Source organism: Prunus persica, chromosome G1, assembly GCF_000346465.2.
Source record: "Prunus persica cultivar Lovell chromosome G1, Prunus_persica_NCBIv2, whole genome shotgun sequence".
Taxonomy (NCBI): domain Eukaryota; kingdom Viridiplantae; phylum Streptophyta; class Magnoliopsida; order Rosales; family Rosaceae; genus Prunus; species Prunus persica.
In genome coordinates, this window is record NC_034009.1 from 1,407,021 (window position 1) to 1,421,667 (window position 14,647).

General features: G+C 35.1%; 2 protein-coding genes across 3 annotated transcripts; one reads left to right on the top strand and one right to left on the bottom strand.

Moving 5' to 3' along the window:
- On the bottom strand, positions 1,166-4,193 carry LOC18791523 (protein IQ-DOMAIN 1). Its single transcript, XM_007224396.2, has 4 exons — positions 2,920-4,193; positions 2,538-2,777; positions 1,695-2,393; positions 1,166-1,543 (listed from the first exon to the last, which is right to left on the bottom strand). The coding sequence occupies exons 1-4, from the start codon at positions 3,412-3,414 to the stop codon at positions 1,523-1,525; spliced, it is 1,455 nt and encodes a 484-aa protein (XP_007224458.1). The 5' UTR covers positions 3,415-4,193; the 3' UTR covers positions 1,166-1,522.
- LOC18790867 (E3 ubiquitin-protein ligase RNF43) lies at positions 12,924-14,279 on the top strand. Of its 2 annotated transcripts, none has more exons than XM_007223602.2 (2): positions 12,924-13,667; positions 13,795-14,279. In XM_007223602.2, exons 1-2 carry the CDS (start codon positions 13,447-13,449, stop codon positions 14,033-14,035), a joined length of 462 nt encoding a protein of 153 aa, XP_007223664.1. In that variant the 5' UTR covers positions 12,924-13,446; the 3' UTR covers positions 14,036-14,279. The 2 variants fall into 2 exon arrangements, with proteins under 2 accessions (XP_007223664.1, XP_007223663.1); XM_007223601.2 differs by having other exon boundaries at positions 13,798-14,279.

Genomic DNA, 14,647 nt, shown 5'->3' on the forward strand with positions numbered 1-14,647 from the left:
AAAAAAAAAGTCAGTTTATACATAAATTATAAAATGCCGAATGCTTCAGCCCAAAGTTTTCTCCTACACCACGCGTGAATTAAGAACAGATTGAGGCCCATTATATTCCAACAGCGAGCCCCCTCAAGTTAGAAACTGGGCACTTGAATCTTTGACCAAAAAGACAGTGGCCCCAAGAGTCCAAAGTTAGCTATGTGGTAGTTTGGGCCTTGACCCCAACCTAACTTGAAAATATAAACAAGTGCCGTTCTCAAGTGGTGAGTGTTTACCTCGTAAATGTCCATTCCAGGTAAAATGTCGTAAGAGAAGTAATTATAGTGTGGTACTTGATATGTCTTTTTTTTAAAATTTAATCAAATTATGATTTGATATGTGTTAGACTTATAAGGAGAATTATATAAAAAATAATAAATAAATAAAAAAGACGAATGTTAAATTTTGATTGACTTAGAAGGAGAAGAGTTCTTCTATCCCAAATTTAGTACACTGTTATAATTTGTTAAATTTATAACAGCATTACTCGTTATATTATCGTCACATATAATACAACTGCTTTCAAAAGAGCTAAGCATTATAACAATAGCAAGGGGAAGATGGATTTTGACACTTCGTTGATATCACGACTTGTCGTACGTATATCAACAAGTAACATGTCTGGCAAAAAATAACAATTAACATGTCATTTTGCATTGAAAATGAGAGGTATTTAAGATAGTCGACAAGTCGTGCAATGCTCTCTGATCTCATGGTCTCAGATTCTCATGGAAGGCGACATGTCGGTTGTTATATATTTGACAAGAGACCAGACTTATGCAAGAAACAACGTGTCATTTGGATGACTCCGTTCCATACTCTTTCTTTCTAGTCCAAACTTGTTTTACTCTATTCCACTGTTGATCAGTCAATTTGCTGGACACCACAGGCCTGCCCATATTTTTTATGGTTGGTCATTTTTATCATATGGTTACATCCTTCTGGATATCTGAATAATGTAGAGTCACCAAACTCAAATTGAAAGTTTTCCAAAATAGAAAGCCAGATAGGAAGTATGTTGGAGCTGCGTTTTATCGTCATTCTAGCAAAATGGCTGAGGGGAGATGCTCTTATGCATGCAATGCAACTATTTGAAGTCTCTCAAAATTTCTAAGTCATATGGGCTTAAATCTCACAGAATAAGCAGCAGTCTTTGAAAAAATCATGCAGAATAAATTCTCTATACACAGATTACAATCCAATTACACTGTGCTCCTGATAAGTTTATCTGAGAATTTAGCCTCAGGAACACATATTTAGCCAAAATGTCTACATACAAACATCAGATGCAAAATGGGACACTACACAAGCAAATCAAGGAACTTAATAAAATACACACTCTTGCTGCAATGACACAAGAATCAGAACCAAAATCCCAAGAAAAAAAAAAGAGGTCAGCAATATTGAATTGCAGCTTGCATTCTCTAATTACACTATTGCATGTTTCTTATGCTTTGGGGCAAGCATAATTTTGGGAAGGGATGCGCTGTTAGTACCTACTTCCATGTGCCTGCAAACCCAACACAAATATTTAAAATCTAATCAATTCAACTATCTATAGTAAAATCACATGTTTACTTCTTTTCTTCTTTTTTTTCTTTTTTAAAATCATGTTTGTTCATAATCAATTAGTATGAGATTTTAGGTTAAGCAATACTCACATCAAATGCAACAAGAGATCTGCAGTAGTTGGTGTTTGTGAGCACTGTACTGCTGGAGCCACATTCACTTTCTTTGAGTGAAACGGTGGACCTGTCAAGCTTGATATACCAAGGATACTGGTAATTCTGAGCAGTTGAACTCACATGAGAAGATGACCTCTGCATCTTCACAGCCCTTGGGATGTTCCTTCCTTCCATGGACGCCCTCCGCGGCCTGCTTGGCTGCCTCTCAATTGAATCTGCAGGCCTTTGCTTTGGTGCACTCTGCGACCGGGCTTTCGCCTTTGAAGATTGTGTGTTTGCCATGTAATTTGGGAACAAAGGGTAGTCATAGGACAGAGGCTCTCCATAATCTGGCCTAGGAAAAGCAAAGGGTGCTCTTGATGGGTCAAGTTTGGACATGGCAGAATAGCACTGAGGGCTGCTTTGTGCTGTGCCAAAAGAATAGTCCTCCAAATGTGCGCTGCAGGCTCCAGGGCTCAAGTCAGTGAGAGCTGATGGAGCTGGGGAGAGCTGGTTGTAGCTGTCTTGGTTTGAGTAGGCTTGATTCGGTGCATGCTGAGTGGAAAATCTGTGTTCTGTTCTCTCTGTTTGTGAGAGGTTTGAATAGCTGCTATTTCTGCTCTTCAAAATTCCCTTTGACTCTCCAAGATCCATCTCCACGATCTTAATGTTCTCTTCCATGCCTCTGTCCATTTCCTAATGTACATAATAACCACATTGTGCTGATTTTTAGTAGGAAATCCATGGCATAAAGAAAAAGAACATTGCAATTCAAAATAAAGCAAACCAAAGAGAATGTTAAGAAATGTGGTTCTATACTTCTCATCCTATGAAGCTTACATTATATGTATGCCGGAACCGATTTTCCTGCAAAGATCTTCTGGGGGTGGAATGTCTAGGAGGAATAACAGTATTTTCATCTTCAGCCATCCGGATCCTCTGAGCCAGAGCTCGAGCCTGTGCTGTCACCAATGCCTGCATGCACCTTAGTGTAGCTTTGGCCTGTTTTCTCACCAGGTGACCCCTTACCAACGCCTGCAACTTCACTAATCCTTTCAAGGCACACAGTGCTTTTCTTGCCTACAACAAAAACCAATAAAATAGTTCTCATTTTATTTCGTGACATTTGATCATTTACATAACATTGAAGTCAGAGCATCAAACGCAAAATCAATTGACAATTAGCGGGGAGATATTAATAGGGAATTCCAGAGTTACATACCAAATATGAACGGAAGACAGATTGAATTTTGACAGCTGCTGCCTCTTCAGATGCACTGGCTTTCTCACTGGCAGCAGCTGTAAGCCGGATCACAGCGGCTGCAGCTTGCGCAGCAGCCACAGCTGCATCAGCGACTGCAGCTGTGGCCGCAGCCATAGCCAGGGCATGTTTTTTCTGCTCATAATTCTGAGAGTCCAATGTGGTGTGCATAGACGGTGGTGTGGTGGGCATTGCATCTATAAAACTGGAGTCTCTTGGAGCTGCAGCTGATGCTGCTGCTGCTGCTGCTGCTGTGGCTGATGATCTTCTGAAACTCCATCTCCTCTTCTCTTTCGGTGTTGTCTGTGAATTGGAAATTGGAGTTGTTGGATTCTCATGACTTGCAACAGAACAACTCTGGTTTGTGGGACATTTTTCCTTGTCCTTCTCCTTGTCCTTCTCCTTGTCCTTCTTTCCTGTCAAGAAGCTTCTAAGCCATTTGCCTGTCTTCCCCATCTGAGTTAGATATGTGTGCTTCTAAGCTGCCATTGCACCATCAACAACAACAACAACATAGAAAGAAGAAAGCAACAAGATAGATCGTTTGTTCTTGATAGGTAGCTTTCAAAATTATAATGCTCCTCCTTTGTTACAAGTCACAGCTTCTTCTTTTTTTTTCTTTAACAGCCTGGTCTTTTGTTCCATTATTCCTTCTCTGTTATTAACTTTACAAATGTAACTTCTCAGATGGTGATATTTGGTTCAATCTTTTTTTTTCTTTTTTCATTTTTTTTTCAGGCTCCTTGAGGATTAAGCTGCCCAATAATAAGCTAGTAGCAGCCAACCTCATGGAATATATATAATTTTTGGCAGAGATTCCTTGCCTCCACTAAATATATGCTAGTACCCCTTTTTGTCCTTGAGGTAATTCACATTTTGATATAGTCATCAAGGGTGTTTTGGTAATGATATTGAATGGAGAGGATCAGAAACCATGTGAAAACGGGTCGAGAAGAGGCAGCATCCTTGTAAAATACTCATTTTTAAGGGATCCATTAGTGGGTTTTTGTCATTTTTTGTTTTATTGATTGGCCTTATGGGGGTTGTGGGTTCCACAGAGAAGTGTTGTGAGTTAAGGAGGTGGCTCTGATTCTTCACGTGCTCATCCAATCCCAGCTGTTGGAGTTGAGCCTACGTTTTTTCATGATCCCAAGTGAAGCTGTGAAGGTTACCTTTTGATACCAATACCCTCCACCAAGCATGGTCCAAGAGCCTTTCCTCTTCGATTTGGAGGAGGGTAGGTTCTCGGATATGTGACAAGGAAATTAATAATGAATGGGATTAAAGTACTTCTTATATTTACAGTACGGGACAATGTTACGATCAATCTAATAAAGATAAATAATAAATTTATACTTAACATCACATAACGATATTAGGATAAATTTCCACACAAAATAAAAGTGTGAAGATAGGTTATAAGGGGGAGGGGTTAGTCAATGTGAATCACAATTACATGCATGTGACGTTCTGCCATATATGCCCATACATGTTGCTGATAGCAGGGCCTCAGGGTTCCGGGCAGAAGAGACAAGTGTGATTATTATTAGGGTGTGTTTATTTGGAGCCACATGTCATGTGACAGAAAAAAGAAAAAAAATGTTACATCTAGGAAATGGTGGTCACCAATTGATCTCTAGCCACACGAACAAAATTCATACAGATACAGCTAAGCATGGCATTCAATTACAGGATGACCTTACGTTTTTAGGGTTCGTGATAAGAATGATGCTACATGCACTACATTTTCTCATCACATTATGTTGAAAGTGATGCATTTTATTTCTTATTGAGTCAATTATTATGATAAATTGTTAATTTCACGCACCAGTCGTCACATAACGTGATAAAAAAAATTCTCAAACATTAAACATAGTCCTCCACAAAATATACAAATCCAATTATCTAATCTATTATATATGCATGAATTATTTATACATAATATAAAAATATTTAAGTAAATCATCAAATTAACAGGGAAACTCGAGCTTCTTGAAAGAGTTGGGGGTTCGTACATGAACATCAAATTGATGGTGTTTGTCCCCAACTTATACATCAAACATATAGTTGAAGCATGAGTAAACTGTATTATTATTTTACTAATTAATATATCCATATAATAAATCATATTAGTTGGCAGTCACATGCTGTGTGTTTATATGTGCTTCCCCTTTGACTAGGTGTTTGCTTGCTTCATGGAAACATCCTTCACTGTTAATCTCTTCAATTCTTAATTAAAACACTAATTAGAAGACATTTCTTAAACAAATTATAATTTAGAAAAATGTGGGGTTATCCATGAATTGGAAATTTGGAATTATGACAAAAGTTCCACATATTTTTAATAAATAAAATAAACTATTATATATAAAAAAATAAAAAAATAAAAGATAAAAGTCTTCCCATCCAAATCATTATAACTTCATGGAAGATGACAACAAATACATTTGAAAGGGATATTGGAGTGAAGTATTTATGAACATCATATATATTTTATTTTATTTTATAAATATATTTTAGCTCTGATTCAGAAGATCTATTAGGTGGGGTCAGCATTGATATCTTTGTTTTTGAAGCAATATTAACAATTATAGTTAAGACAGATTAAAGGGCTGATTTATACTCAGGGTGCAATTGTTACAATGTCTGTTATTTAAGTGATCACCACATGGGGGCCAAATCAAAAAGCTGCAGGTTGAAGATGCATGTGAAATGTGAATATGCTTTGTTAATGAAAAAATTTCTCATCTTTTCTGTTTTCTGTTTGTATGTGCATAAGCTTCTTCTGTGCACATGATGACACATCTTTCGAGATTCTAGGTAATGAAATGAGAAACTAGGTAGCATATTATCTTGTGAGATTCTAGGTAACCTCAAGTTTGTGAATAACTAATTTTGTGTTTTGTCGATTGTCTGATCAGTGCATACTGATTGACCGATCAACCAGCTATGATAAAAATAGGTGATTGAAAGTTATGTCGAGGAGGGAATGGCAACCAAATTCGACATCTTGCATTGCTCTTGGATCATGTCGGGTTTGCTCTTCTAGTGGCATGTATATCTTTTGGAATGTTCAACTTACGAGGCAGGCCTCAACCACATATTATTATTATCACACTCGCAAAATAAGAATAGCTTTCCTTCAACTTGGTTACCAAATTTTTCTTCCATTAAATTATCAAGCGTAGGTGTAAAAAAATTGATGCTTGGTATCACTAATCTGGAACACAATTTTTATTAGTGAAGCAACTACATTGTTTTTATGGGAGTTGTAAGTTCTAATGATTAACATCGTTCACATCTCCTTCTTTTAATATAATTTTATAAAATAACTAATATAAAGAAAATAACAGGAAGATCGAGCAATGACTTATATGTTTGGGGTTATCGCATGAATTGTACAAATATTATTCTCAATTTAATCAACAAGTTCAATACATAGTTGGATTCAAATTTTGTGTCAACTTGTTATATATCTCATAAGATCTCAGTGCAATTTAAAACGAGCTATCACTTACATTACATATACCCTTTTACAAATAATCACTTGTTTGATGTTGGACAATTGGATTTGATATACAATCCTAACAACCTTTTACAGTGTATAATTAAACAACTAGCTTTAGATTTACAGGAGGAAAGTCTTAAACTCTAGTTACCTTCTCCCATAATGGGGGTCCTAAAACCTTCACTTTCTTCCATGGTTTCTCTATACTCACTTGTCATTTTCATTGCGAACAAACTTCTGCAGTGACAATTAATCAGCACCAAACCAAATAATAAATTGTTTGGCCAACATACGTATCTAACTTGTAATGATGATGGTGTACGAAACCCGTACTGTAGCAATTATAGGGCAACTCAATTGTCATGGATTGGTTTGGTTTCATTATCTAGAAGTAACTTCTAGCTGAATCTGAAGTGAACCCGTACGTGACCATCAACCAGAGCCAGTGGTCCTCCCACAAAAACCCAAACCTTTCATTTTCCTTGGTAGCTCTAATTTAAGTCCATCCATTTGCTATCACATATTTACAATCAAGCTACATATGGCTCTTTTTTTTTTTTTTTTTTTTTTTTTCTTTTTTGTTGTCTATCTAATTTCTAACACAATTAAAATGTTGTGGGGCCTCTTAATTTACTTCTCGGCCTAATGCCAACGAAGGGTTATTTCTTATATCGTGAGGTTGTATTCGGACTCTTGTTGTAATTCTTTATTCAACAATTATCGTTCATAAGATTCAAGTTCATCACTTTTTAAAAATAAAAGAAAAAGAATTAATGATGCATTTATACAATTAATTGTTGGCTTTCTACATGACTATCATATCATCCAAATAAATAGTTATAGTAATGTGTGAGACTTGTTAGTGGACTTTACAATTTTGAAGTGTGATAAACACCCTTAAACTCGAGACATTACAAATTCGATCCAGTTCGGTATAATTTAATATTTGTTGTAAATGCATGAGTTGGTGGATGACCACCATACCTCTTAATATTCCACCGTTGGATTTTATGTAACCTATGCACTAAGTATTTGTAATTAGTACTTGTAACCTATAGGTATATTGTAAATGATGGTATTCAATCTTCTATCTTGTAAGCCTATAAATAGGTGGTTCTGCCAAAGATTAAGAGATGAATAAACATGGTGAAGCTTTATCTTTAGCATATCACTTCTCTCTACATTTTCTCCCTCTAGTTTTATAACACGTTATCAGCACGACATTGCTCTTGGTATGTTTTCTTTCTCTGAATTTTCTTTCTTCTTATATGAGCTAGAGTCATCACATGGTATAGAGTTTCTTTGTACTCACCATCAGACTTCATCATGCTTGTTTAAGAAAAAAAATTCTTATTCTTATTACACATGAATATAATGCCATGTTTTTGTTTTTATTTGTTTGTTTATTTAATTTTAAGTATGATCTTAATTATTATGATGAGTTTGAATTATACAAAAGATCAGGGGCCCGAAGTTCCGTGATCCTCATCATATAACTAGATTAGGATATAGAGTCCTTTTGATTGAATCAGAACCTGAAGTTCTTTGATTCCAAATAATTGAGGGCATGAAGTTCCGCGAATTTAAAGAGCACATAAGGACATAAAACTCCTCGATTTTGTATTAATCAAAATCAGAATTCCATGAGGCCTACATATGTCAAGAACTTGAACCAGAAGTTTCGAGTGCATATACATCGATTTGAGTATGAAGTTCAAAGCACAATTCTTAATTCAATTTATTTAGATCTACGTATTCGTACCTGAAGTTTCGAATATATATTGATATGAACCTGAAGTTCATAGTTTTTCATGGATCTTAATACTATATATGAACTTGAAGTTCATTACTTATTTGTGCCTATATGAACCTGAATTTGTTGGAAATCCAATTCTTAAACTTGTAGTTTTATCTACATTTTGAATCCACATTAATATTGGATTATCTTAGAATTTCATAATCTTTAATTGATTTATTTTATTCCTTGTTTATACCACTTTACTTATTTTATTATATTTTATTTTATTTATGTTAGGTTATTAATTAATTTCGTTTTACAATGGTAATGTTTTGTATTACCGCCCCAATATTGATAGCCAGAGGCGTCTATTGGAGAAACTTCCTACTTTCTTTTGTGGGTAGGAAGTTTATAATGTTATGAACCAAAAGTTCTTGAGGCCCCAATATTACACAACTATTATAGTTGAAGATTATGATGTCATGAACTAGAAGTTCATTGACCGAATAACTTTTATGTTGTGACATGACTATCTTGGCAATCCATGTCCCACAATGATGCATAAGATTTTTATAAATTTGTAAGGACATCGTTTAAAGACTCAAATTATTGTCTTGTCCAACAATATCATTACAAAGAACGCTCACAAATAAAAGCTGTCATAAGATCATCTCAGTCAAAAATTGACTTTGAGCCATCTTTCCTGAAATAATTCAAGGGGATATTTGTGAGCCTATACAACATCTAATTATGGATCACTTCACCAGTTTTACTGAATGTGCCTACTAAAATGGTCACATATTTGATAACGACTGTGAGTTTATTTTCCTACATTTTGAGACAATTTTCCCGCCGTTAGGGGGAGAAATGACAATTCCTAAAGAACGTCGTAAAATAGTGTTGAATCAATCCGCTTTTGTCTCATCAAGATAATGCATATATAAGTTGTACATATGCTAACATGGATTGATATTCTCGTATCACAATCCATTAACATGCTGACTATATATATAATGCATGCCTGAAGCATGTCAGAAATATAGGTTCTAAAAACTTAACTTCCTAGAAGTGGAGATTATTTGAAAAATTCAAGCCCTATAAAAAAAATAACGCTATATAGGAGGTTATGATCCACATATTCTAAATAATTCATTGTAAAAGAGGTGTTTGTCCCATAAGTGACAACATAAGCCCCTGAAGAGGCATTGCTACCCCAAAGCAATGAGATGATTATAAATTAGGCTTAAATGTTGAAATGGTCCCTGTGTTTTATCTTATCGGCCAATTTAGTCCTTGTGTTATTAATTTGGCCAATTTAGTCCCTGTGTTTGTATCTGTTAACAAATTTGATCCTTTTAGTCAAAATTATGTTAAAACCTTAAAAAAGAACATTTAAAATTAATTTAAAATTTTGTAATTAATTGTAAAGATTTAAACTCAAATAATAATAATGCTAAAATGATTAAAACTCACACAGCCTCAACCTCCAATGGTCTCGATTCTCGTAGGAAAAAAAAAAGGGTTCTTAGTAGAATTGATGCTTACTCTTTTCTTGCTGCAAATTTTCTTCTATCTTCTGTTTAAGATTTTCTCATACTCTACCTTTCATCTCTCTCTCCTCTCCGATCCATGGATCTGGATGTCATCGACTTTTGCTACAGCCAGGATGATCAATTGGCGGTAGAGCCGTCAAGCTTACGGTGACTGGCTATGATGATCTTCATGATTTGTCAGAGAGAGAGAGAGAGAGAGAGAGTTGTTGTAGTTTAGGTGGGGTTGGAATGGTGGTGAGGGTGGCTATGGTTTTGGGGTTGGAGTGGCGGTGGTGATGGTGGCTGGGTTTGGGAGGTGGTTGAGGTGTGTGCGCGAATTGGGGAAGGTGAAATTTAAAAGAAATATATTCCATTTTCAGTTTGAATTAAAAATTTTATCATCAATTACATTTTTTTTAAAATTAATTTTATATTTTTAAAGGAATGGACCACATTGACTAACATATACAAACACAAGGACCAAATTGGCCAAATTCATAACACGGGGACTAAATTGGCCTATGAGATAAAACACAGGGACCATTTTAACATTTAAGCCTATAAATTATGCATGCGTATGCACATAAGAATTGTGGGATCACAAATTGATGATACATTTGGTTTATTAGTAGCTACTACAATCATCAAGGGCTATGATTATATTAAATCACGTTTCATGAATGTCGACAAGTTAAGTGATTGGCCAAAAATGGAAATAGGCAATTCCATTTATCACTAAATAAGAAGAGTTGGATATTGAACCTATAACTCAAACACCAAATTACAAATGCTCAGTATGAAGGTTACGAATTGGTGTTTGTGAAGTGAAATAAGATCACTAATATGACATAAGGTTTCCTGGGAGAGACATGTGGTTTTAGTCTCCAATCTCATCATAAATGCATCCACATTTCTATAAGTGCGGTTGTTACTTTAACGCAGAACTTATAGTATGTGTTAAATGCATATTTATAAAGACTATATGGTACATGGAAATCCGCAAAGCTCATGAAATATTTGAGATATATCGGATGAAGCAACCTCTTGAAGGATATAAAGTACCACAATATTCTTAATTAAGAGTTAACACTAAGAGTTTGAGTATTTTGAATTCAAATTTAATATTGTTGTAACATATTCTAACTACTAAATTAGTTGTTGATACTCCTAAAGATTTCAATCATTTGAAAAGTGAAAAGCAGGTTGAATAGTGTGATAGATGATCATCTATGAAGACAATGTTGCTTGTATTGCTCAAATCAGAGAAGGAGAGATATTAATCAGGGGGAGATATCAATAAGGGGGAGCATCTCAATTCTACTACATTCAAGGCAGATGCACGTTGTACTCTTTTTCCCTTCGACTAGGTTTTTGTCCCACTGGGTTTTTCCTAGCAAGGTTTTAACGAGGCAATATAAGCTCATCCAACACCATATCAATGATTCAGAAGAAAGTTTCACTCTTTTTCCCTTCGCTTTGGTTTTGTCCCACTGGGTTTTCCAAGCAAGGTTTTTAATGAGGAAACAATGTCATTGTATGGTGGACATCCAAGGGGGAGTGTTGTAAATGCATGAGTTGGTGGATGACCACCATACCTCTTAATATTCCACCGTTGGATTTTATGTAACCTATGCACTAAGTATTTGTAATTAGTACTTGTAACCTATAGGTATATTGTAAATGATGGTATTCAATATTCTATCTTGTAAGCCTATAAATAGGTGGTTCTACCAAAGATTAAGAGATGAATAAACATGGTGAAGCTTTATCTTTAGCATATCACTTCTCTCTACATTTTCTCCCTCTAGTTTTATAACAATATTGGAAATTCCAATATTAAACCCACCAAACCAAAGGAGACTCCAAGTTCAAATTATGGTGGAAATTCCAATTTTAAGTGCTTGATTATAAAGGTTTTTGCTTTGAGAGCATTTTTGCCCACCACTTTAACCAATGTGTACCCTCATCACCCTTCTCAACACTTGACACGTGTACATTTACATAACCATGGTTCCATAAATACAAAGTAAAGAGTTAATTATGGTTATGTCAATGAACACATGTCAAATGTTGAGAAGGGTGGTGAGGGTACACCTTGGGTTAAAGCGGTGAGGAAAAATATTTCCTATTGCTTTGGTGCTAGAATGTTGCAATCAAATAACTTGAGGGGTGTATTCAATTGAGATTTTAATAGATTTTAATTACATGATTTTAATGTAATGGATTTCAGTCAGATTTGTAATTATATGATTTTAATAGATTGCAATTACATGATTTTACTTATGATTTTAATTCACTTAGGATTTTACTTATGATTTTAATAGATTACAATTACAGGTATATTTCTATACAACCTTGAACTCTATCACCCAGCATCATTCACATAAATACATAACCTGAATGCATATACCATTACACTATATACAAGGAAATATCATGATTGTGGCATGAGAGCAAGTTAGAGCTGAATCAAGAATATAGATAGAAAATCATCACGAATATGTGAAGTGGTCTTGAGTGTCACCCAAGTAGTTATGCCTTTACAGTAGCTATTCTTGAACAATCACTTTGACAACTATTTGTTTCATCGGTTCAGATTTTGAAATAGTTAATGAGTTCATATTTTGAAAAATTAATGTTATCTGATGACTTCTTAACATCTATGCTTTTGATATTTTCAGCCCCAAAGAGTAGGAGATTATGAACCGAAAAGATATTTTGCTCCAAAAAAGCTTGTCTACAAGGAAAGAAGAGCCATTGGAAAATGTCCATTAACTCCAGAAGAGGCAATATCTTCTCTCTGTTAATGTGTCTTTATCATCTCTCTTCTGAAAGGTTTTATTTATTTTTTTGTAAAATAGAAATCATGAAAAAATAGTGGGAAAAAAAAAAGTATGAGATCATATATGAGAAACAAGCATAGGAGGGTGGGATTTGTTATGTGATTTGGTATTTATATCACACACTCAAAAGTCTCATACAATACACCATTTAATGAAATACATTAAAATAAATAAGTTTTTTAATACTACGATACTTTTTCTTATCTTTTAAAAGTTCTAATTGAATACCACCGGACTTGTATTGATTATTTAAATATCTTAATTAAATACCACCAAACTTTTATTGATTACTTAAAAATCCTAATTGAATACCGATGTACTTTTAAGCTTCAAAACAATCCATTAAAATCTCAATTGAATACACCTTGTCGTGTTTTTTTTTTTTTTTATAGTTGTTCATCTTATAAATGAATTTATACGATGAATCCAAGGGGGGAGAAAAGTTCACCAAGGCAAAAGTACATTTTTCATGGTACACGTAGAAGAGGTTAACTAGAATAATGACATCATGCATGTGAAAGAAACTTCCCTATCTCCGTTTCATTGTCTCATTCTTTCTATTATTTTCCTCATGTCATCTATCGGAGGAAGAATGAGATAGAGAAAGAGAGGGGCAATGAAGTGTTTCTCTATGCTTAGGCCGGCCAGAAAGTAACAACCAAAGTAGTGTTTGCATAGACATTCTAAGAAGTCTCCTCTTTCACTTTCTTAGATTATGTGCCCACCAAGTCCCTGACGTGCCCAAATTGACTTGAATTAATGCCTTCGGTTTTCCTTTCAGAGTTTATAGTTGAGGAAGATGATTATGTGCTCAAAAAGATGATATAGCTCTTCTTGTTTTTGTCACAATAGAAGTAAACAAAAAAGATGGCTGGGCTTGGAAGGTTTCCTGGGGTAGATCTGCCTCCAAGAAGAAGAAAACCAACCCACCGTCAAGAAAGTTATGCCAAGTATAGAGAAGCACCACCGCTGAGGGAATGGCTGGAGCCATCCGTGAACCAAGTGACCTCCATGGATTTGGATGAAGCAACTCACAAAGCTCGCAGGAGGCTAGAGAAGAGGCTTGGCTATTGCAGACCCTCCTCAAGGTTCTGCCTCTTCGCTTTGTTTTTCTCCTTACTCAGCTAGTCTCTTATATATATATATATATATATATTTACCAATTTTTTTAAAATTCTTCTTATTATTGAACATGTACCCAATTGATCAAATTAGTAGAAAAGATGCTGCAATGGGTTCAAATTCAAAAGGATTGGGCAGGTCATGGGGCTTCTTCTCTGTGATCAGCAGAAATGTACGAGCAGAGAGAGATGTTTGTGCTATTTGCTTAGAAAGTTTTGAGGCAGGAGAGCAGGCCATGGACCTCAGTTGTGCCCATAAGTTCCACTCCAATTGTCTTCTGCCATGGCTTCATGCCCATCCAGATTGCCCTTATTGTAGGACCCCTGTTTCTTAATATTCAATCAAGCAGAAACAGCCATCCAGTTCCAGATTCCAGAGCTACCTGCAGGGCATGGCTGCATCATGCACGCCCATTTTGTAAAGATGGTTTCACATGCTTGGTTGTATCAGCAATCTTGTTTCATGTGTTAAATAATGTGCAGTACTTACTTGTAAGATTTATAGTTTGCTGAAAGATGTTATTTTTCCAGGATTATTGCCCATTTTGCCTTAGACATAATAATAATTTTAAAAAAAAATAGATAGGTACAGCCGTACGTCTATACTATTTTTTTAAAAAAATAAAGAAATGTATAGCCGGGCGGCTATGCTATTTCTTTTATATATAAAACTAGAAAAACCGTGTATAGCCGTTCGGCTATACTATTTCTTTAAAAAATTTTAAAAACATAGTATAGCCGCTCGGCTATACTATTTCTTTTTTAAAAAAAATAGAAAACTGCGTATAGCCGCACGGCTATACTAGTTCCTTTTTTTAAAAAAAAAACAGCGTATAGCCGGTCGGCTGTACTATTTCTTTTAAAAACTAAAAACCCGAGTGTGCCCACGCGGCTATACTATTTCTAAAGGCTCTAACCACATCTGGTTTTTTTTTTTAAATAAATAA